Consider the following 23,183-nt stretch of genomic DNA (forward strand, 5'->3'; position numbering starts at 1 on the left):
CAAAACACATTGAGATCACTGCTTCAGACAAATTCTTATCCATATTTTGATCTTTATTTACATTTATTATACCTGTAACCATCATCCAAGTTAACAACTGTGATCAAACAGCACATTTTACTCTTGCTACACAAACATATGGCTCACTGTGTTCCATACAATTGACTTTGAGTGACGACCTTCTTTCTCCCTATTCCTTGGAATGGACATTTCCTCCATACACTCTACTTCTCTTATGCTTTTTAAAGATTCAGTCAAAGTTCCTTCATGTGCTGCTCATTTGGATTTCAGAATGTCCTCCCATTCAACAGGCAGTGCTGCTTTTTTGGGAATAGATGGAAATGTCGATTGCATTTTGTTCCGAAATTCATCCATCTACAAGAGAAGAGTAGAGAAATACATTTAACATAACATAACCCACATCAAAGTTAGGGAGACACTACAACTTTGGCTTAATCAAATAATTGTTTTTTTCTTTGAAGAAAATGGGAAGCTCTAAAACACATAATAATATTCTCAGAGATATTTCACAACAGTATTATTTAAAACCTTTCTTCTTTAGAAGAAGAAAATCCTAAGCATGCATACTCTGCTCTTGAGATTCTCACCCTGATAACTGTCAATGCAGATGGACTGCTACAGTAGTCCAGTCTTGGGGCTACCAGAGCATGAAGTACAGGAGCCAAGTCATCTCTGTTCAAGAAGAGTGAGTGGTAGCTGGAAATAGGCACTCCTAGCCACCAATGCTACCTTAGCCTCAGTGGTACTACTGTTGGAATCAGGAGAACACCCAAGCTATGGACCTCTTCCTTTTGGGTGAGCGTAGCCCTATCCAGAACAAGCCATCACACTTGACTTAACATCTTGGCACATATGATTTCTGATGGCAACTTTCTGAAACTAATTTTACCTAGCAAAACTTTTATTTTCTTCACACTGCCTGAAAGCGGGGGATGCAGATTATCCTTGGTGAAAATGCACAAATAGCAACCACTGCACTTCAGACTGTCAGTCTTTTCACCTAAAACAGATACCATCCACTCCTGTCATGGCAAATGATCCATAAAAGTCAGATGATCACAGTCTTTTTCTAATCATAGCTAATGATCCTGCATCAGCAGGAAAAAATAACAAAAAGAGCTCTGAAAGCACCTATCATTTCATGTTGCATTTTAAAATGTTTACCACAGACAAGTTGTCACATGAAAAAACAAGACTGCGCTACTGCAAAGTACTTGGACATCTGTTAAACTAATCTGAATTGGGAGAGGGGAGAGAAAGAGGCTCGTCTATAGACTATAAAGGACCCCACCATCCCCAAAGAAAACCCTTGCTATTTTGTGTACTCTTTCAGATCTCAGTAAGTTCATTACTCTTTAACTTAATTTTTATTTATTCAGTTAATTCAGTTTCCATTTATCTAGAGTTCGGAGAAGATAACAGGGTTGTTGTTGCTTTAAAACACTACAAGCCCAAGATAAAATAAAATATTCATTAAAACTATTTTTTTCCTTGAATTTTTATTAAAACTTGAAAGAACAAAAAAGAAAGTGTATAGAAATAAGCATCAGATATCAAGCATTTTTAAACATAAAAATTGAAAGAAAATAAAGCAGAAAAAAGAAAAGGAGAAAACCTTACATCTGCTGAACCCAAATGTAAGACCCTAAAGGGGAAGCTTCACTACTGTTCTTCTGGGAAATGTCAGGCCCAGACATTGCGTAACCTCTAGGACAGGGGTGGGGAACTCCAGAGGCTGCTGAACTTCAACTCCCATCAGCCCCTGCCAGCATGGCCAATGGAGAGGGATGGGCTACCCCTGTATGGAAAACACAAAAACAGGCCTTGGGCAGCTTCTTGAAGTCCAACAATATTTGAAGGGCCACAGGTTCCCTCTCCCAGCTCTAGCTGAGCAGTGTTCCCCAATTGCAGGGCAGCCACTGACAATGTGTGTCTATGTTCCTTTGCTGTTTCAGCTTGGCACATGGACTACTGTATTTTAATATTTTGTTGGAAGCCACCCAGAGTGGCTGGGGAAACCCAGCCAGATGGGCGGGGTATAAATTATGATGATGATGATGATGATGATGATGATGATGATGATGATATGGTTAGGAAGACACAAAGGATACAAGGAAGACAAAGAGCAAAGACAATTTTGTAAGCGCATGATACATGTTCATCCAATACACTGGAATGGGCAATGCTGTCTCCTTGCCACCAGCCACCCATAGCTCAATCTGAGGCAATCTGTTAACACGAAGAGTAGAAGATGCCTAGCTGATGCAATCTACTCTAAACTATTATGCAAACCTGCTAAATCATTGCATATGCATGGAACGTTTCTGGTGGTGGTACATAGGGATTGTTTGTTATATGCATTTGGGGAAAATGAAAAATAAAGTTAAGGGGAGGAAAGAAGATGCCTTCAGCAGATCTTAAAATGCAGAGGAAAAGGCAGTTTCTATGGTATTGGTTGGCTCAAGCTACCTGGGACTTTATAGATTAAAAAAACAACAACCCAGCACTTTGAATTGTGTCTGGAAAGTAATAGGAAAGCAGTGTGAATACTGGTGCACTGGCATGACATGCCTTCATTTAATGTTTGTGACACTAAATAACTGCTTACATTTTACTTCTGTAGTTCAAAGAACCTCACCTCCTTTCAGAGTCCTGACTGGCAGTGAAAACAGATTATGTGCCTTTCGTTTTCTGTACTGCATAAAGATGAGAGAGGGAGCTCTCCGCTGAATTTGGGAGCCCTGGGTTTGAAGAAAGCATTATGGGGAGATACTGTTTTCTCCGCCCAAATGTCAGATGTGATCACTGTCACACCAGCTATCAGAATATGCAGAAATACTGAGTTAACCTTATGAAAACAGGCTTTCTTAATAGCCAAGGCACTGTTCCAAATATTCATCAAAACTCCAAAATAGACATAATGGGTCAGCCACGTGTATTTTATACAGTACACGTTTCTGCTTCCTTCACATCTGAAGCGTAGTTGGGTTCTTTTTTCTTTTAACATTAACAGCAGTGCCAGGGAAGTATCCCAATCCAACCTCACTACTCTCCGCTGCTTTTAAGCATTTTTTTGCTGCTTGGGCCACTAACTGATATTGGAGGTGGGCTGGGGGGAAAGCTGTTCTTGAAAACAGCAAACCTCAAGGATTATTAAAAGAGGATTTGACAGATTAATTGGGGAGAAAGGTCTATCAATGGCTGCTGGGGTTAGGATTTATTATTATTTATTTTAGAGGATTTGTACCTCACTCGTCAGCCAAAAAGGCTCCAGGAGTAGCTGATATACAATCAATTAAAACAACACAGTCCCTGCTGCCAAGCTTACAATCTAAAAGACAGAACATAAAATATGGGGGAGGAATGGGGAGGTTAAGAGGAGGAAACTCAGATACCAGTTCCTAAAGTTGAAGGCAGTTCTTACGATAACCAGCTGCAATAGTATGGTGGCTATATGGAGCTTCCAAGTTCAGGGGAAGTATGCCCCTGTTCCATCTAGTTTGGTCCAAAACTCATTTATCCTAGGAAGCTGCCTTATATGGAGCCAGACTGCTGGTCCATCTTAGTTCAGTGTTCTCTGCTGACTGGAAGCAGCTCTCCAAAGAGCAGGAACTCTCTCACAGCCCTACCAGAAGATGCTGGGGACTGAACCAAGAACCTTCTGAAGGCCAAAGAGATGCTCTGCAGCTGAGACATGGCCCTTCCCCTATGAATCAAGTAGGCCTTTCCAAAGCGAATCAAGCTTTTAAAATGGTGCTTACACACTTTTTTTATTCTCCATGGGAGTTGCCATCTAACCTGGCTTTATAGTTACTTGGTGTATTCCTATGACTTATGCATTCCTCTTTATATTTTTGAGTTTGTTTCTCTAATTGTTTAGTTTAATACAAAGTTGAGCAGGACATAAACATTTTGAATACATAAATACATTAAATTAATAGTCTACATTTTAATTATACATAATGAAAGCTCACAAAGCCAGCTTATTCTTAGCATTTTTAAAGGTTAACATATGTGCAGAGCAAAGAGACTTAGACATTTTGTCACGAAAATTATAAATTATAAGGTCATAGAATTCCTCCCCACAGTATTTTTCTTGGTTCACATCCACCAGCTGTATACATATTAACTACAATTCATTTTTTTTAGAGCACAAATATCCTTTATGACTCATCCTTGCTATGAAAAACAAAATCGTTTCTGCTTTCTGAAGTGATAGAAAATTGATTTATGGCGGACACCCTGAACAAAGGGCTTTTATTTCTCAGATGATATCGCTTGTTAATTCCATGGATCACTTCAAATTCTGAACACTTCCCTCCTCCTCTTTTTCTTCCCTTCCCTCTTTTTTTTCTCTTTTCTAAACAAAAACATTAGCTGGGAGTGGCAAAAAGACAAAGTTATGTTGCCATGGCTGGAAAGTGTTGCAATTGCAGCTTTAATTAAATATAAAGATACACTGCTGATTACCTCTGGCTAAAAATAAATTGCCACAATTCAGCTATTACTGCTGGAAAACTATTACATATTTATGTCAAATCGCTTCTCTGCTGACATAATGTAGCTATTATCATTGTATGGGAACTGAAATTAAAGCTGGAAAAGAGGTTGTCATCATTAGATGCGTTCCTTTAGAATAACTGATTCGTGAGGATACTTGCAATTAGGCAAAAATTATTTGGGGGGGCAGGGAGGACAAGACTTCTGCTCCCATCTGCTGACTCAATACACAAGAACTCTTGTGAGGCGGGAGCACGCGCACGCGCGCGCGCACACACACACACACACATAAACATACCCCTCTCTGTCTCCTGAATGTTCTCTTTGTGGAACATAATGACTCTGTCTCCATTATTATCCGATGGGTATTTCTGGAGAGCAAAGGACTATACCAGACATAGTTTTAACAGGGCAAATTGGTAGTGTGTCACAAGGAAGAGAATCCAGCCTTTCTAAACAGCAGATACAATCTTGATCCTAGCAATACAGCATTTATTCAGAATGTTGACCTCATAAGTCTTTTTAACATCCAGATCAAGGGATGGGGAAGAAGGGCAGGAACACTTGTATTTTTTCTACTTTCTATGCCAGCAAAAACACCAGTGCTGGCATGGAGAGGCTAAAAGAGAATGAACTAAGAGAAATGATCCAAGGGACTTGGTACACTGCCACCTCATACGTTATGCTGTGATGAATGCAACCTTACAAGCAGGCGTACATGCAGCGAATGTCACAGCCAATGCTTAATACAGTTCCTTAATACATGTACTTGGCTGCTACACGTGGCTGGAAACGTATGTTTGCTGTACACACATGCCACGGTTTTTACAAGTTTAGATGCACACAGAGCAACCTGGAGAAATTTCAGTTGAACTGTGCAGCTCCCTCTCCGATTTACTTATAACAACCTTTAGAAACAGCAGAAGGAGACATTCAAATCAGCTAAAGAAAGCATTGAAAGGAAAACAAAAACAATAAACCAATCGTTGAAAATATAATAAAATACAATGTAATACAGCCTGGCGTGCTCTAGTCCATGGGGTCACGAAGAGTCGGTCACGACTAAACGACTAAACAACAGCAACAATACAGCAGTACTTAAAAAACCCAAACCAATAGGTTTTTATCATAATCTAAAGCAGGGTGGGGTACTGAAAGGCACTGAGTAGACCAGCAGAATTAACTCTCCCAGTATACTTCCTCATGTGAATCATCAGCTGCAGTGACAAAGGCTGCTTCAGTCCCAAAACTGGGGTGGAAGCCATAATGAAAGAAATCAGTATGTTCTGATTTTGAGCAAGTTATACAAATTCCTGGGTGAAATTGGTTATTATAACATTGACAGGATAACAGTAGAACAGTGGGATCCAGATATGGTCTCTGCCAACAACAGATGAACTATTGCCATTTTAAAGCAGGTAAGCCTAGTAGCCTTAATCAGCCAGGATGGGCCTAGGACTAGGTGAAGCAAGCAGGGTGGGGGAGCTGTTTGGAGGGGGCTACTTGATACAGGACTGTACTGGATGAATCCCAAGCTTGATGGCAAAAACGCAGACCTTGATGGCAAAAAGTGAAGAGGAATTAAATAACCTTTTAATGAGGGTGAAAGAAGAGAGTGCAAAATATGGTCTGAAGCTCAACATCAAAAAAATGAAGATCATGGCCACTGGACCCATCACCTCATGGCAAATAGAAGAGGAAGAAATGGAGGCAGTGAGAGATTTTACTTTCTTGGGTTCCATGATCACTGCAGATGGTGACAGCAGTCACGAAACTAAAAGACGCCTGCGTTTTGGGAGAAAAGCAATGACAAACCTAGACAGCATCTTAAAAAGCAGAGACATCACCTTGCCAACAAAGGTCCGTATAGTTAAAGCCATGGTTTTCCCAGCAGTGATGTATAGAAGTGAGAGCTGGACCATAAAGAAGGCTGGTCACCGAAGAATTGATGCTTTTGAATTATGGTGCTGGAGGAGACTCTTGAGAGTCCCATGGACTGCAAGAAGATCAAACCTATCCATTCTTAAGGAAATCAGCCCTGAGTGCTCACTGGAAGGACAGATTGTGAAGCTGAGGCTCCAATACTTTGGCCACCTCATGAGAAGAGAAGACTCCCTGAAAAAGACCCTTATGTTGGGAAAGATGGAGGGCACAAGGAGAAGGGGACGACAGAGGACGAGATGGTTGGATAGTGTTCTCGAAGCTACCAACATGAGTTTGACCAAACTGCAGGAGGCAGTGGAAGACAGGAGTGCCTGGCATGCTCTGGTCCATGGGGTCACGAAGAGTCGGACACAACTAAACAACTAAACAACAACAGCTTGATACAGGAAATACCATTCCCCACTGCTTTGCTACTGTAAAATTTCCTCCTCCCAAAGCAGGTTTTCTTTTAAAAAATTACACATAATATATCATATTTTTCGCTCTATAGGATGCACTTTTTCCCTCCAAAAATTAAGGGGAAATGTGTGTGCGTCCTATGGGGCGAATGCAGGCTCCTTGGTTCAGCGATAGTAATGCGAAGCCTCCGAAGCACAGAGGGAGCGCTCCCTCTGTGCTCTGGAGGCTTTGTGTTGCTTTCGCTGAAACCAGGAGAGTCTTGCTCTCCCGGCTTCAGCAAAAGGAACCCGAAGCCTGCGGAGCGCAGCGGGAACTCGCACTGCGCTCCAAAGGCTTCAGGGATAGCCGCCTGAAGCCTTCGGAGTGCAGTGCGAGTTCCCGCTGCACTCCACAGGCTTCAGGTTCCTTTTGTGTGAAGCCGGCAGAGCAAGATTCTCCTGGCTTCAGCAGAGAGGGAGAGCTGCGCAGCGCCCCTTCAGCCAAGCAGGAGGAGAAATGGAAGGGCCTCTGTTGCTCCTGCCGCTTCGCTGAAGGGGCGCTGAGCAGAGAGGGGGAGAATTTTTTTTTCTTGTTCTCCCCCCTCTAATACAAGGTGCGTCCTATGGTCCGGTGTGTCCTATAGAGCGAAAAATACGGTACATTAATTTGTAGTCACTTCCTTAATCTGTTTATGGATGTTAGAAGTGCAAGAGCATTCCCATTAACTTAATACTTTTAAAAGGGAAGTCAGCAAGGAAAAATAATCTATCAAGGGTTAACACTACTAACAGAAAAAGTACAGCTAAGATTGTAGTGAGAAATGGCCTTTTAAGAACTTTTAAAGCTTGGCCATTTCCTCTCCTGCCACCAGATGTAGCTGTGCAGCAACAAAGGACTTTCCAGGAAGTCTTCTCCAATTGCATCTTTAGAGGGCACTCTCCTGGGATGCGTTCCTACATCATTATTTTTAATCCTCATTAATCTCTGTTTTACTGTGTCACCTTCTAAAGATTTCCCTTGCTAAAATCAGGATTGCATGTATTAAAGGGTACTTAACGGCAACACACTATTGCTTGGTGTTATTAATATGACCCTGCAGACCCAAAGTTGTGCAAGACAACCATAGCCCCTATTTTAGTTAATGTGCTAGCATGAATTTATCCTCCTTTGCCTCTTCAGTTCAGGCACTGCAAGCTGCTATTGCTACAGCAGTGCATAGATAACTTGAGTTATACCCAGACAACATGACTTACAAATGTTCAATGTGTTGTTTCACATAACCCTTCCCTCAAGAGACTTTGTAAGTTCCCAATAAGACTCCTTGCAAGATGTACTTACAGATGAATATGTCATCAGATTCATCTGGAGATAAGTGTATGCAGTCTCTCTGTTGATGATATTTTCATGGACCATTTTTCAGCCGAGTATTTCATTTACTGTACAGAATTATATGACACTTAAAACAAAAATGCCAAAGGAGTTATCAAAAATACCTAAACTAATAGTTCCTAAGCTTCTCAAAAGCAGAGCGGCTTCTGGGATTTCTTGTGTCTGTTACCACACTTACTGTCCCAACAGATGGCCAAACTTGAAAGCTGACTACTGAAGTCTGGCTTCTTTGGGATCCATGAACCATGATTCACAAAATACAGGAAACTATAGATTGACTGCGGCTTCTTGGTTTGCTTCCTCACTTGTGTCAAGGGAAGAATGAAATACTGGTATGCAAAGCATATGCATATCCTTATTAAGTCATGATTTGATCATGAGAACATGGCTGCAGTAACACTAAGGATGTAACAACACTATCAACCAGTGCTTAGGCCAGAGCAGCTAGTGCACTTGCCTGTTCGACAAAAAGTATGCATTTATTTATTTACTTACATCCTACTTTATAGCTTTGAAAGCAGCTTATGAAAGATTATCAATCTTGAATCCACATTTGACTTGAGTGCCGAAATATGACATGCATATGGAACAAGGATTATTCCAGCATTTCCTGCTCTTGTCCTTTCCTAGCAGCACACTAGGCATGGGAATGGGGCTGAGCAGCTGGAACAGCTATTTGGTTCCGAGTGCAAATCTCACCTCTTTCCTCTTCTCCATTGATCCCATAGAGTTCACTATACAAAACACAGATGGTGGTGTCTTTGTCACAGCCAATTTCTGTTAAATAAATCAGAATGTGTCTGACTCTAGCAAATCTCTTCAAGCATATATTTTTCTCTTACTTTTCATATCTGGTTTTTTTAAAATCGTAGTAACGTATTTTTGCACCATGGTAATTGAAGTAATAAAAAGGTATTAAATTTTCAGTAAGAACTCAAAGTAACTTCTGCTTGTAAGACCACCTGCTTATTATCTATTAATATCTTTTGGTGAATCTTCTGTTTGTAACAAGATAGGGCAACAAGACAGTGTCTGTGTTCAGATGATCATATCTCGGTTTAATAAGCAGAGTTGTGAATGAGATTTGCACCCACAACACACAGCAATTTCAGTTCTTCATGTGAGCCACTTGATGAGTTATATTTAACTGAAGACTTCCGCAATTGCTGTCTCATGCCTAGGGAGGAGCTGAGAGAATTATTCATATCTTCTTTATGTGGCCAGTGACTATCTGGATCACTGAAGAATTCAGTGTGAAAAGGAGTAGGAGAGGCCTGATTCCTTGAACAACTCCCTAACCTCCTTGCTTCTACCAGGACAGCCATCAAGTTTTATTCCTAAAACGAAAATGAAAACTCTACTTCCAATCCATGAACCTTAGTTGTAGGACAGGCTTGTGCAACCTGTCTATTGCAATCTACCGGTCTATTGTGGGCTGCCCCTGGCTGATCCTTGTCGATCGCGTAATCTACATAGATTGACGCAAACAAAAAAAGCTCAACAACTCTGGTCTCTCCCCCTATGCAACGGATAGATCACTGCCCGTTTATTTATAGTGGGAGTAGATCGCAATCTCTTGGACACCCTTGCTGTAGGAGATTCAGGGTTGATTAATAAGAACACCTGTATGTCTTCCAATTATTTTTCTTTTTTGTCATCACGGATGGAAAACTGTGATACTGACAGGCCAGCATCAGTATCAGGCCAGCTCCTGATTTAGTACCCAATAGCTTATATATTATGCCCAGGGGAGGGGAGGAGGAGAGATATTAAGAAAGAAAAAATCACCACACATTGGGGAGAGCCCAAGCATTTTGTGTCAATTGTATTTTCAGGTCCTATCCTGCATTATGAAACATAAAATACAGTAATATTTACAAAACAAAGTCTCAAGAGTATGCAGCTCTTACGTTGCATGTTCACCCCTTGCTCTCCTTGTCTCTTTAGTTTTCCCTTTACTCCATTTATTATCTTTGCCTTTCTGTTCCCTCCATTTTGTTCTGTCTGATCTTTAACAAAAAGTAGATTGTAAGATTCTAGGAACAAGAGACTGGCTTTTTCTTTTCTTTTCTTTTTTAAAAAGGTATGTTATTATAAAGCACCAGGCTCACACATGATGCAATATAAACAAGCATAAGAAAGTGCATAAGCTTTCGGGAATTTCAAAAGCATAATGATTCATAAAGTAATGCTACTTACACTGTGAACTCCCAAAGCCTTCCAGATGGCAAAACTGATCAGTCCAACTCCACACCAGGCATAAAGTGAACCCCATCCTAAGGCACGTAAGGCAATGGACGAACCACTCTCTGGTAAAGCAGCTGTGGCAACTACACCCTAGAAGAAGGTTTTTTGTTTTAATGAACAGAAATATATCATAGTGAGCCAACAAAGAAGCATTTTCAGTAAGGTAGGGCAAGTTGCCTTCTGAGAATGTTTTCTTATCACATATGTATATCACTCCTGGTTTTCCAAACATTCAAGTGATTAACAAAAGAATGGTTACTGCAGAGAAGCTTAAAACACTACAGTAATTTGGTCTTGCTTTATCCAGGGATACTTATGTTCAAAAATGTCTGAATGTTTGCATACAGATTAAGGCAGGTAGTAATAAATAATAATAATAATAATAATAATAATAATAATAATAATAATAATAATATTTTATTTATACCCCGCCCTCCCTGCCCAGAACTGGGCTCAGGGCAGCTAACACCAATAAAATTACAATAAAACATAACAGGAAAGGGGGGGGGGAGGAAAAAAATAGTTAATTTAAATATAGGTTAAAATACAATTTAAAATGCAGCCTCATTTTAGTAGTAGCCCATAAATTAGAACCATAAGGGGAGGGAAACATAAGAGTCAGACTGAGTCCAAACCAAATGCCAGGCGGAACAGCTCTGTCTTGCAGGCCTTGTGGAAAGATGTCAAGTCCCACAGGGCCCTGGTCTCTTGCCACAAAGCATTCCACCAAATCGGGGCCAGTACTGAAAAGGCCCTGGCCCTAGTTGGGACCAATCTAACCACCTTGCGGCTCAGGACCTCCAAAGTGTTGTTATTTGTGGACCTTAAGGTCCTCCGCGAGGCATACCAGGAGAGGTGGTTTAAACCATCAGTTTCCTTTTAAGGAGCTCTGGCAAACTGCAGTTCCATTAAGAGTGAAAGGGATTTCTAAAATATAATTCAGATGATCTTCATAAGGCTACAATACCCAGAATTTTTTGGCTAGTAGTCACAACAGAGCACTTGAACCAGTACAAAACTACTCTACATTTGTATTTGTAACAAGACATATGGGCCACCATTCACAAATGTATAATCCATGAATGTTTTCGTACTTTAAATTTCTATTTTCAGTAGCTAATCTTCACTGGAACTTTGTGCAACTTTTTAAACAGTCCCAACTTCAAAGAGATAGTGCAGAGGTTCATCCAGGGAGTGTGACTGAGGTAATACAAACCACCTCACTGGATTGCTGTGCAAGTACTGTATTATGCCCACATTACATTAAACTCCTGCAGGATATTATTATTTATGAAACATCTCATGAGTCTTTGTATCAGTTGTTAAAAGATATCCACAGCTGGTTTTTGTGTGAAATTTGCTATGTAAAAGAATCCAAACAGAATGTATAAAATAAAGATTCTTTCTACTTCGTATTATGAAAGGATTCAACAGTTTTGAAATGAAAATACATTCAGGGTATTTTTGTAAATGTTGAGCAGAAAAGCCTTGAAAGAGCACTAATGGAAGACTATGAATCTGGGTTTATTGGTTCAAGAGCATTTGTACATGAGGTAAATCCCTCAAGGGTATAAAATATTCGGCTACACTGTGTTGTTTACAGACAATTTTTGTCATATGATGTGTGCAAAAGCTATTTATACCTTCAAGACAAGTGATGAACTAATTGCTAGAAACTTCACTAAAGATGAAAAGATCTCATTGATAAAAAGGGGAAATGCTACTATTTTAAGAGAAGGGATGTTGGTCACATGTTTATTAACTGCTGTTTTTACATTATAGAGTTTCTTTCATTAATTTAGGGCGCTTCTCTGTATTTGAATAACAACAAAATCCTAACAGAATATGTGCTGTGGAAAACAGAACTCCAAGCATCTTGGAAACATTTCACATTTTCAGGGCTTTGTTTTGGACAGAGGTGACAGACCATGGGAAGGAGTAAGTTGGAGGAGAAACAGCTAACTTTATTAACTATATTGATGCTGTTAATCTAAACTACCAATTCTGCAATAACTTTAAGAGAAGTGCTGTTTAGAAATCTGCTCAACTACTGCCTGGCGCATAATGATCCTGTAGTTATAGGGTAATGTTTAACATTAGTCATACTCAGAATGGACCAACTGAAATCAATGGACTTGTAAACATGCATCATATTGGGCTAAAAATGCTCAGAACATTGTACAATCAAGTTACTCAGCAAAGCAGGTTTCAAGGAGATGAAAAATAAATGTCTGCAGTGTTTGATTGGTTGAGTCATAGTAAGTTGAGACTGATGGCATGGCAGAGTTAGGATTTCTATGCTGGCAAGCCAAAGAACCAGTTTTAACATTGATTATAAAGGGGGAGAAATGAACAGATATAGCACTTAAATGCCTTTGCTGACTGGAATTGCTGACAGTTATTGCAAAGTGCAATAGACAGAGAGCATCCGGAGTCAGTACTGTGCAGCCTCTGCTGCTGCTGTTTTAAATTAAAAACTAAATTTTAAATTTAAAAAAACACATTAGTTTTAACCTACCACAGGCCTAACTGTATTCTGCAGTTATGGCCATGCTATCTTCTTTAAACAATGACTCTATTTTCCAAATGATTGGTCCTTAAAACGAACCTGGCAATAACACCATTACAAGGCTACATTTTTATCACAATTGCAAAGAAATTTAAAATAATCAAACCTTATTGAACCAGTTTGGGTTTTTCTTTTTAGCCATGGCAAGTGTTGTACCAAAACCTGCTAGAATTCCTGCAGTAGCAACTGTAGTAAGAAAGATTCCACCTGCCAACAAAATGAAAACAAGAGTAAAACAACCAGACCTAGGTCACCTTTGCCTAGGTAAAGGCAAATAAATGAAATACTTAAAAAACCATTTGAACTTAAGGACTATCAATGCTTCCCAAAGGAAGGGAACAGCCATCAAGCTGCCTGGTAAACTACCAAAATAAGATGGGTATCACAGTGGCATCTTAAATTTCTGAATTCTGGAAGTAGTATTAGGTGACTGTCCAAAGTTTGCCCATGGTACAAATTATAAGGATAGAGATATACAGTTGGGAAGAGCCAGGTCCTCTACATCTCACAGTTGTCAAGACAACCTGGCACATTCAAAAGTGCCTCTGGTGCAGATGCTCCACACCACCAGCTCCCTTCTCTGAGAGGACATAATGCAGCATTTTACAGCATTAATTACTTCAAGCTGTCACTTGAACATGTGTTGGTATTTGAAGAGGATATGCCACATACAGCAGATGAGTCTCCAGCTCTGGCCTTCTTAAGTCTAAGAGATCCACTCTTCCAAATCCTATAGTGTCCATCACAATAGCTCTAATTTACAGAACCAGATGTTTTGAGTACATCCAATTCCCCACAGTGGACCCAGGTAGTTTATGCTGATATCTCACTAGTTCATACAGTGGGTAGGACCATTCCAGGTCCAGCACAGTTAGCAGGGCAGACATCCCGCTTTGAACACTGAGTTGTGAGGGAATACATAACAAAAGCTTGCACACTATTTTTGGTTGGTCCTAACAAAGGTATTGTTCAACTGTGCAGTTTGCAGGCTTTTCTAGGGGCACTTTCCTGTGCCACCTGTCTATGCAAGAAGCTGCCGTGTGTGTATGTCCATAGACCAAACTTCCTTCACGGAAATCACTTCCAGAAAGAAAATAATGGGCAACTTTGGTGTAGATTAATATATTCAGCCCTTGCACATAAACACACTGTGTAGTATGTATACTTGGGGTACAGGCACTAGACAATCCCATGTGTACACTTAGCACACATATGCACTATTTTGATAAATTACACACAGACCCCTCTCTGTTACTTAACAAGGAAGTGTAATCAGTATAGTAATTATTTTAGTTCAAGTATTTATATACTGCTTTTCATCCTAAAAGTCGACGGTTCGCATCTCTTAAATTTTAGTAGCTCACTGTTACTGCTGTGGCAACTTAAACGCTCTGCCCCCCCAAGTTTCATCCAGGAACGTGAACTTTTATACCTCCAAAATACCCCATGCAATTCGTGTTTGGGCAGCACAAGCCTGCCTACTACTATTCTCCTCACTGAACCAGACCCTCTCGGATTTTAACCTGGATGCGGTTCAGCCTGAGTTTTAATTTATAGGTTTACTTCCAGGAATATGGGGAAGTGAGCATGCACAAAGTGCCTTTACCTCACCACTAACTGAGCAACCACAACCGGTACCATGAAGCACAGACATACACACGGGCTTCAAGCGGCGGAGAGCGCGCGCGCGCTCCGGGCTCCGGACCCAGCTCCCTCCCTCCCGCCTGTTCCGAAACCGAGCGCGCAGGGCGGGCGGCGGGACCGTGGACCTTTTATTAAGAAGAGGCGGCGCTGCGACTCCTCCGTCTGTGCCGCGGCGGGCTGAGGCGGCCCCGCCAGGGCCACGGTGCTCCCCTGGGCCGCATCCCGGCCGGCCTCCTCGAGGCCAGCCTGCCCCATCCTTCCACTCGAGCCCGGCTGAGGGACCCTTTCCCGCTTCGCCGCCACCCGGATGGAGATGCCGCTGGAGGCGGACTCGCTCCGTGTGCTGCCGGGATCGGTGGCGGAAGCCAAAGCAAGGCCGGCCCACCAGCCGGGCGTCTTTTCGGGGACCGGGGCTTACTAGCTCGCTCAGTCCCGGAACCAGTTTCCAGCTGCAGGTTTGCTCGGGAATAAACGCCGTTGGATTCAGCGAGCTTTGCCTCCGAGTAAGCGCGCTGCACGGAAGCAGCTCTACCTCCATTTGGAGGAAGTTTCGTTGGACGCTGCGGGAGTTACTCCCGAGTAAGCGCGCATTGGCTCTGCCTCGGGTCTGAACTTGCCTCGCTCAAAGCTACGGCCTGTGCAAACAGTAGCCCTTCTTTTCCCGAATACTGTGCTGTATTCTCTTGCACTATTGTTAATCGATAATAGTTCCTTTTTTTGCTTTGATAAAAGTTGAGGCGGGTTGTTTTGGGTTTCGTGATGCTTTCCTTCAGAAGTGCCACAGCCAAATCTTCCTAACGAGGAGGAGCTGGAAACCGTGGTAGTGCAAGGAAAAGAATAGGTATATAGAAAGGAGAATTCTTGGAGGCCAAGATCCAGGTTTGGATCAAGTATTCTTTGGTACTCGTTCCAAGGTATCGTGTGAAAATCAGATGGTGCCTCCTGGGGTTGACATTGCTTCTGGCCACCGCTGTTACAGCCAGGTAGGCCCACCAAAGGCTATTAAATGGCACTTTCTTGAGGACCCTTCAGACTTCGAGCTGGCCCCTGACTCTTCTGAACTGATTTTTTTTATTGTAACTGTGATTTTCACAAGAGCTGTTTAGCAAGATTTGTCAAATTTAAAACTCCTTTGTAGCTGTGCGGTTTTAATATTTGAAAGTACCGTATATTTCTTTACTACAAGATTTATATTGCATCTTTTAGAACAAGGAAACATAAATAAATTATATATAGAAGCAACAGTTTTAAAACATAAGTAATAAAAAAACAGAACAAAAGACCCATGGCAGGTAATAATAAAATGCTGATCAAAATAAACATGAGAGTATTTTTTAAATGACTAAAATTGGACCATGCATACTTTCTGGGGATTCATATTTTATAAGCATAGTGCCGCTATCTTTGGTACCTGCTAGCCAAACCTCTCCTATTGATGGGCCAGAGAGCAGAGCCTCCAAGGCCAATCACAAATCTTGGGCAAGCTAATAAAGGAGCAGGATGAATTTTGGGTAACATGCTTCCAAACAACTTAGGGCTTTAAAGACCAAGATCAGGACCCAGCCAATGTACTGTAAATGGTACAGAATAGGTATCATACATTCTGATCATTTAGCTCCTACAAGCATTCTTGCTGAACAACTTTTAAAGGCAGCCCCACTTAGAGCTATTTACAGTAATCTAGTTAGTATATAAACAGAGTATGTGCCTTTAACTAGGGCAGAACAAATCAGCCTGCCTCTTTACAGGAATAGCCTAAGCAAACATTTCCCCCAAGAGTTACATTCTCTTGGAGAAAAGTGGCTGGGGCTTTGCATACCAACAGTGGTTGGGTCCAACAAGCAGCAGTAGATGGGGCCAAAACATACACACATACATGACATACATACCTGATTTTCTGTCTCTAACTTTCATACATACACATACTCACCCAGAATACACACCACATTCTCTCATACATACTCTTTAGATATGATAATCAGTATATGAATTGTTTAAATAAATAGAATAGCTTCTATGCTGTACCCTGACAAACTGTCCCTTTCTCCTGTCTAATTCCACTCCCTTCATGACTACAACAAGCTAGCCACCAGAAAAAGTTTTCCCCCCTCTGTGGACAATTATATCAGGCTGCAGAGCTCACTACCCCTGCTTCTCCAGCCTGATCTGCTTCAATACTGACTGGAATCAGACTAAAGCCTCTTCTTTTGTCAGTACAGAAGCTGAGTTCTTCTTCAATGGCACACTTGCAGAGTGCTGAGACCAGATTCAGAGGCCAGGCCAGTGAGATACAACCTCTTGAGGTTTTCTCACCATGCTCCTCAATAGCGACAAACCAACCTCTCGAGCTTCACATCTGCGCACCAAGTCTGGATAGGAATTAAAGACAGGCATATGTTATCCAGTGGGACGCAGGTGGCGCTGTGGGTTAAAGCCTCAGCGCTTAGGACTTGCCAATCGAAAGGTCGGCGGTTCGAATCCCTGCGGCGGGGTGCGCTCCCGCTGCTCGGTCCCAGCGCCTGCCAACCTAGCAGTTCGAAAGCACCTCCGGGTGCAAGTAGATAAATAGGGACCGCTTACCAGCGGGAAGGTAAATGGCGTTTCCGTGTGCGGCTCTGGCTCGCCAGAGCAGCGATGTCACGCTGGCCACGTGACCCGGAAGTGTCTTCGGACAGCGCTGGCCCCTGGCCTCTTGAGTGAGATGGGCACACAACCCCAGAGTCTGTCAAGACTGGCCCGTACGGGCAGGGGTACCTTTACCTTTACCTTTTATATGTTATCCATGGCTTTACTTCATTGTAGAAGGCTTTCCCCTGGAAATTTTCCTGAATCAACAACTTTCAGAAGAGTTGTAAGAGTTATTTCCCTGTGCTGGCTTTTCACAGTTGGGGTTAAGCTTCCAAACTGTGATCAAAAGGAGCCCCACGTAAAGCATATTATTCAGTCTAGACTCAAAAGGAAGAATTTAGTACTTAAGTTTTATATACCTAATTTTAATTGGACATTTTATGTATACATCTCTAACTTATTGTTATTCAGCAGGAGCCTTTGGGGTGTGAAGCAGCCTAGAAATTATTGAATTAAAATGTATAAGTAAATAAATTATGCAGTATTCCTTTCCATCAGCCTTATCTTTTCTTATGCAGAAGCCACTGTGTAAACTTGCCTTTTTTTCAGTGAGCCTATCTTTCGCTTCCCAGAACCTTTCCTGTTTTCCTGGCCTAAAGATTCTAGTAAACGTTTCACTCTGGCATTGATCACTGATTTTATAGCATCATAAATAACACAATGCTTCACTCAATTAAATGATAAGGCCCCTGCACTAATGTGTTGATGACAGATGAGTTCATCCTGTAGCTTTTACATATACATGAAGACCTTACTCATCTTCTCTTGTGGCTGGTGATAATAATAATGATGATGATGTACACAAGCACAGATAAATCAGGTGATACCCAACATCAGAGTAGACCCATTGAATGGAACACAGGAAGCTACCATACTGAGGCAAACCAGTTGGTGCAGTTCTCCAAGGTTTCAGGCAGGAGTTTATCCCAGTCCTACCTGAAAATGTCACAGATGGAACCTGGAACATTCTGCATGCAAGGCAGATGCTCTCCCACTGAGCTACAACCTTCCACACTTAATTTCATTGACTTTAATGGATCTACTCTTGAGTATGTCTGGTGGCGATAATCACCCGTTTATAGTTAAGGGAGACATTATATATCAGTTTGCCTAAATGAAGACATTTGTGTGTTTATTACTTCTCCACCCCACACTTCCATGATGCCTCCAATCCAAGCATATCACAGAAATACTACGGTCAAGCACTTCACAACGCATCAAACTGTTTAGCTACAATCACATGCCACACAGGGCTGCTTCTGACATAGTATGTTATTGTAAGTGCATCACCAATTGCTATATTAGCAAGCGCCTCTGATAAAGTGACTGATCCTTCCCAAAGCAGAACTCTGATGGCATTGGAAGGCAAATAAATAAATAAATAAACAATTGGTGTGGGTGCCATTATTACAGGCGGTGACCATTTTGTGAGGGGGTTCCATTCTTGGCCCCAACGCACATTGGCAGAGCATGCATAAGCCCTTTCTGCCCCTATTCTGCCCTCTTCTGGGTCCAAAATAACCCGTACGTTGGTGGTCGCGCATTAATTGGATGCCTATAATATGGTCACCACCTGTAGAACCCAGCACCAGACCCATGCATTGCTTGTCTGAGGCCCAGGCAAGGGTTCCCAGTCAACTGAGAGCCATGGGGAATTCTTGGCATGACAGTGTAAGATCAGCAGGGCCCTGTGGGGGCCCCGGCCAGCTTAGCCCTCCAAGGTCTGGAGCAAGTGTACCCAACTTCACACACCCCCATTCAGCATGGGCCTGCTTGTAACTGTGTTACCAGAGTAGACATGGGTAAAGAACCAGCAACATAGTGTGACACAGGGGACTATATCCTGTGTTCATATCTCTGTTGTATGGTCACTTTTTGCTGATAAGTAGATGGTTTGAGGGGGGCTGGCTGTAAGCAAGTACAGGCCTACCACCCAAGACCTGTGAGAGAGAAGTGTAATTCTACAGCATAGGCTGTGTGTAGATCACTGATGATAAATTTGGCTTCAGCTGGAAACTTGGAAGTGACAACAAGTGGTGTGCTATGGTTTTCGCTACTAGGTCTGCCCTGTAGTACATTGTTCTTGAGTACTACTGTACTCTGACCTTGTTGACCTGTTTTTTCACTGTGTTGGGTGGGTATTGTAGTTTAAGGAGTGCCTAATAAAAAATATTGTTAGTCTCTGTCTAAAGAGTATGAACAGATGTGTTTGTAATGTAGGGATTGGCTATAGACAATGAATTTTCTGGTGTTCAAGTATGTGTAGCAGTCAGTTGATTTTCTGTGTAAAGTGGTTTTAATTCTATAGCCGTTATGTAGTTGTACAGTCATGTCCAGGAAAAGGAGCCTCTTCTGTGGACTGGTCTAGCCTCAGGTTGGTGATGGGTTGCTAAAATTCAGAGAGCTTAAACTAGCAGAGTGCTCTGAGGATCAGAGCTAAAACATCAAATTTCAATCTAATTGTCATCATAAAACATGCTTTGATAACTTCTTTATAGAACCTGCCAAAAGAAGCTGCAGCTCCTACACAGATTCATTACCAGCAGAGTTGTATCGAAATCAGCCAAGGATTGCCAGCTCAAATGCATTTAGGACTGTAGCCATTAGCTATTACATCATATTCTGGAGAAGTGATCTTTCCAGAATGGTAGTGAGGTATATTGGCTGCACTGTGCTACAAAAGCATGACAGCTGTTGCTGCCCTTGCTAAACTACTTGTATGGAGAGAGGCTTTTCAATCACTATGGTTGTTAATCCACTTTTTTAAATTAAATGACCTTGATCCTGCAAATTATTCATGTGGGTGGATAACCTTATTGTCAGTCATTGTCCTGGTCCCTGTGCTGCTATTGGACATTTCGCACAGTTGGTTTGGCTGCTATTCTCCATATAAACATCTTCAGATGTATGTGGGACCACAGTGAAGTGAAGTAGAAACATGTGTCAGCTGGCCGTATGTGGAATTTTTTTGGCAATGTATTCCACAACTGCAGGATAAATTCCCAGAGACCTATCATCCAGGAGTTGGGGGGCCTGCCAAGGAACAGTCTTGCCTTAGTCCCAAAACCAAATATGAACTGCACATTTTGTTCACAAACCGTTGATTGGCGCCTCTAGTCTATGTTGTTGCCACATAGGTTGCTTTCAGAGGGACTTATTGCATAGAACTTATATACAAATCTCCATATCTGAGCCAAAAGAATTCAGATCCTCTGAATGTGCTTTATTTTCTGATGTTTAAAGCAAATATAAAATTAATTCCTTCAGCTACTTTAGAGAATACAGAATCCATCTTTTCCCCCTAGTAATTCTTGGATTGTAATTATTGTTGTTGAGAAAGCATCAAGTTTGTTTGGAGATATATTACTTTGTTTATGTAGATGGCATTGTGTCTAATGAAACGACCCTTGCTGCATGAGTTAATGGTGTGATCTGAATAATGTTATTCTGATTTTCTTGACATAAGATCTCTAGCAGCATTTGGTTTCACGTGAGAAATTTAATTCACAAGGTGCAAGCTAAATCAGATGTTTATATAACACAGTCTTTTTAATGAGTTTAATAGCCAGCAATGAGTTTAATAGCCAGCAAGTCTTCTGCACTATTGGAATGGCCTGAATTCCCAAGATATATGCAAAATTAATGTCCACATAAGGCTCCTTGGCAGGGACTCTCAATAAAAGCAATGGGCTAAGATAAATGTGAAGCAGATTGTGAATCCTCTTTATAAGGAGGGGTTGCATATAATTTTCTTATTATTTCTGATGCAATTCCTTAAGCCTTGTGCTTTGCAAGATGATATACTACCTCCAATGTATTCACTTGCATGCCTGTCCTTTAGCAAACAGGCACCAGCCTCAACTTGCTGATAAGTCTTTGCTGTATTAGAACTTGGTGGATCCACCCATATCTATTTATTTCTGTTTCATGCTGACCTGAATTGTGGAAATTTATTATAGTGATATGGGCAGAACTACTTTGTTGGTTTTGAGTACATGATGTTGTTCCACTGCAAACTGCCCAAGTGTGAAGAGAGACAGATCAACAAACCTATTACAGACTAAGTAAATGGCTATTTATGAGTCATGTGGGAGCGGCTGCTGGGACCACATAACTCCAGTCCTGAAAGATCTACATTGGCTCCCGGTACATTTCCGAGAACAATTCAAAGTGTTGGTGCTGAGCTTTAAAGCCCTAAATGGACTCGGCACTGTATACCTAAAGGAGGGTATCCACCCGCATCATTCAGTCCAGGCACTGAAGTCCAGCTTCAAGGATCTTCTGCCTGGTTCCCACAATGTGAGAAGTGAAGCTACAGCGAACCAGGCAGAAGTTGCATTTGTCTTGTGGAGCGCCCTCCCATCAGACAATTATATGACTTTTTGTAGACATGTAAACTGGAATATAGCTGGCTCTTTTTCTTCTTTCAGGCCATCAGTGTGCCACACATTATTACAATTGGTATGCATGGCCAGGTGAGCTAGTGGAACTGTGTAGGCTTGCTAGTGAATTTACAAGGCTTCCATGAGCAGAATGTAAGAGAACCTCTGCCTTCTGCACATCCAAGCACTTACATCTGGATCTTATTCACCATTGTGCAGAGGTGGAGAATTCGGAATAAGATTCCCCCAATATGATGCTTGGATCCACCTCCTTTGGATCCATCTGTCACTGTGGTCCAGCGGCTGCAATGGCAGCATGAAATTGGACTGCCCCAGAAATTAAAGTAACTGAAACTGTATTAATTTACTGGGTGACACTAAGCAATTACAGCCTGTAACCTCTTGTGCTTTTAACTGTATGCTAAAGAGTTGCTTTAAAGGCCGGTATGGTAAACAGGTCAAACAGACAATTTGCACTCAACTTGATTGTGCAGAAAGTGTCTTCTTGATAAAGGAAGGATGTATTAAATAGTTGCCAGGATAAACTGATGGCTTGTTTTTGCTTACACAACAGATTTTTTAATTATATAAACATTTTTTTTAAATGGTTTCAAGTACAGGGTGAGTCCTTTAAAAGAGGCCCTGTGGATACAGAGTACACATGTTCCATGGGGCCTCTTTTAAAAGACTCACCCTGTACAGTGGTAGCTCAGGTTAAGTACTTAATTCGTTCCGGGGGTCCGTACTTAACCTGAAACTGTTCTTAACCTGAAGCACCACTTTAGCTAATGGGGCCTCCTGCTGCCGCTGGAGCCCAATTTCTGTTCTCATCCTGAAGCAAAGTTCTTAACCTGAAGCACTATTTCTGGGATAGCGGAGTCTATAACCTGAAGCGTATGTAACCCGAGGTACCACTGTACTGTACAAGCAGCTGTCATTTAATAAAACTGGTTAGCAAAGTCACTCCCAAGACCAAGCAAGAAGGTGGAAAAGTTCACAGGCTTATGATAGCCTGATAAAGTATAATATTGCACTTTTATGCCCCAAAGCATATTTATTCTCATATATAAAATATTTGTCTCTCATTCTCAGGTGGTCTGTAGAATAAGAAGAGCTTATATGAAAAATTGCCCCATATCAACCTTCCTCAACTTGATGTCCACTATATGTTGTTGTAGCTTCCAGATCTAATTAATATTTTTTAATCACTTCCATGACATCACCAATCTGAACTAAATCAAAAGATTCTGTGTTGTTGGTTTTTTTTAAATGCACATTTAAAATAAGGCGCATAAACATTTATGGATTGAAAACAAGCATATTTTATTTAATCCCTATTAGTTTGTGTGGAGTTAATGTTCCATACAATATGTGTCGTCCCCCATGAAAGTTACAAATTGAAATTGCTGCCTTATATTTCCTCTCACATACTTTCCTCCAGAAATACTGCAGCAATAAAATCAATATAACGAAAATGTGCT

At 41.5% G+C, this 23,183-nt stretch overlaps 1 protein-coding gene across 1 annotated transcript; it reads right to left on the minus strand.

The window, feature by feature from the left end:
• Window positions 1–32: 32 nt before the first annotated feature.
• TMEM242 (transmembrane protein 242) lies at window positions 33–15,076 on the minus strand. Its single transcript, XM_083732855.1, has 4 exons — window positions 14,818–15,076; window positions 13,155–13,255; window positions 10,432–10,569; window positions 33–375 (listed from the first exon to the last, which is right to left on the minus strand). The coding sequence occupies exons 1-4, from the start codon at window positions 14,945–14,947 to the stop codon at window positions 277–279; spliced, it is 468 nt and encodes a 155-aa protein (XP_083588981.1). The 5' UTR covers window positions 14,948–15,076; the 3' UTR covers window positions 33–276.
• Between the last annotated feature and the right edge of the window lie 8,107 nt (window positions 15,077–23,183).

Source organism: Podarcis gaigeae (genome assembly GCF_964106915.1).
Source record: "Podarcis gaigeae genome assembly, chromosome: 3".
NCBI lineage: Eukaryota > Metazoa > Chordata > Lepidosauria > Squamata > Lacertidae > Podarcis > Podarcis gaigeae.

Coding starts and splice junctions, on each gene's coding strand:
- TMEM242 (XM_083732855.1), bottom strand. CDS start 14,947: ATGGGGCAGGCTGGCCTCGAGGAGGCCGGCCGGGATGCGGCCCAGGGG. Junction 13,256..14,817: donor CCGCCTCTTCTTAATAAAAG/GTCCACGGTCCC, acceptor TTTTGTTGGCAG/GTGGAATCTTTCTTACTACA. Junction 376..10,431: donor AGGCTTTGGGAGTTCACAGT/GTAAGTAGCATT, acceptor CTTCTCTTGTAG/ATGGATGAATTTCGGAACAA.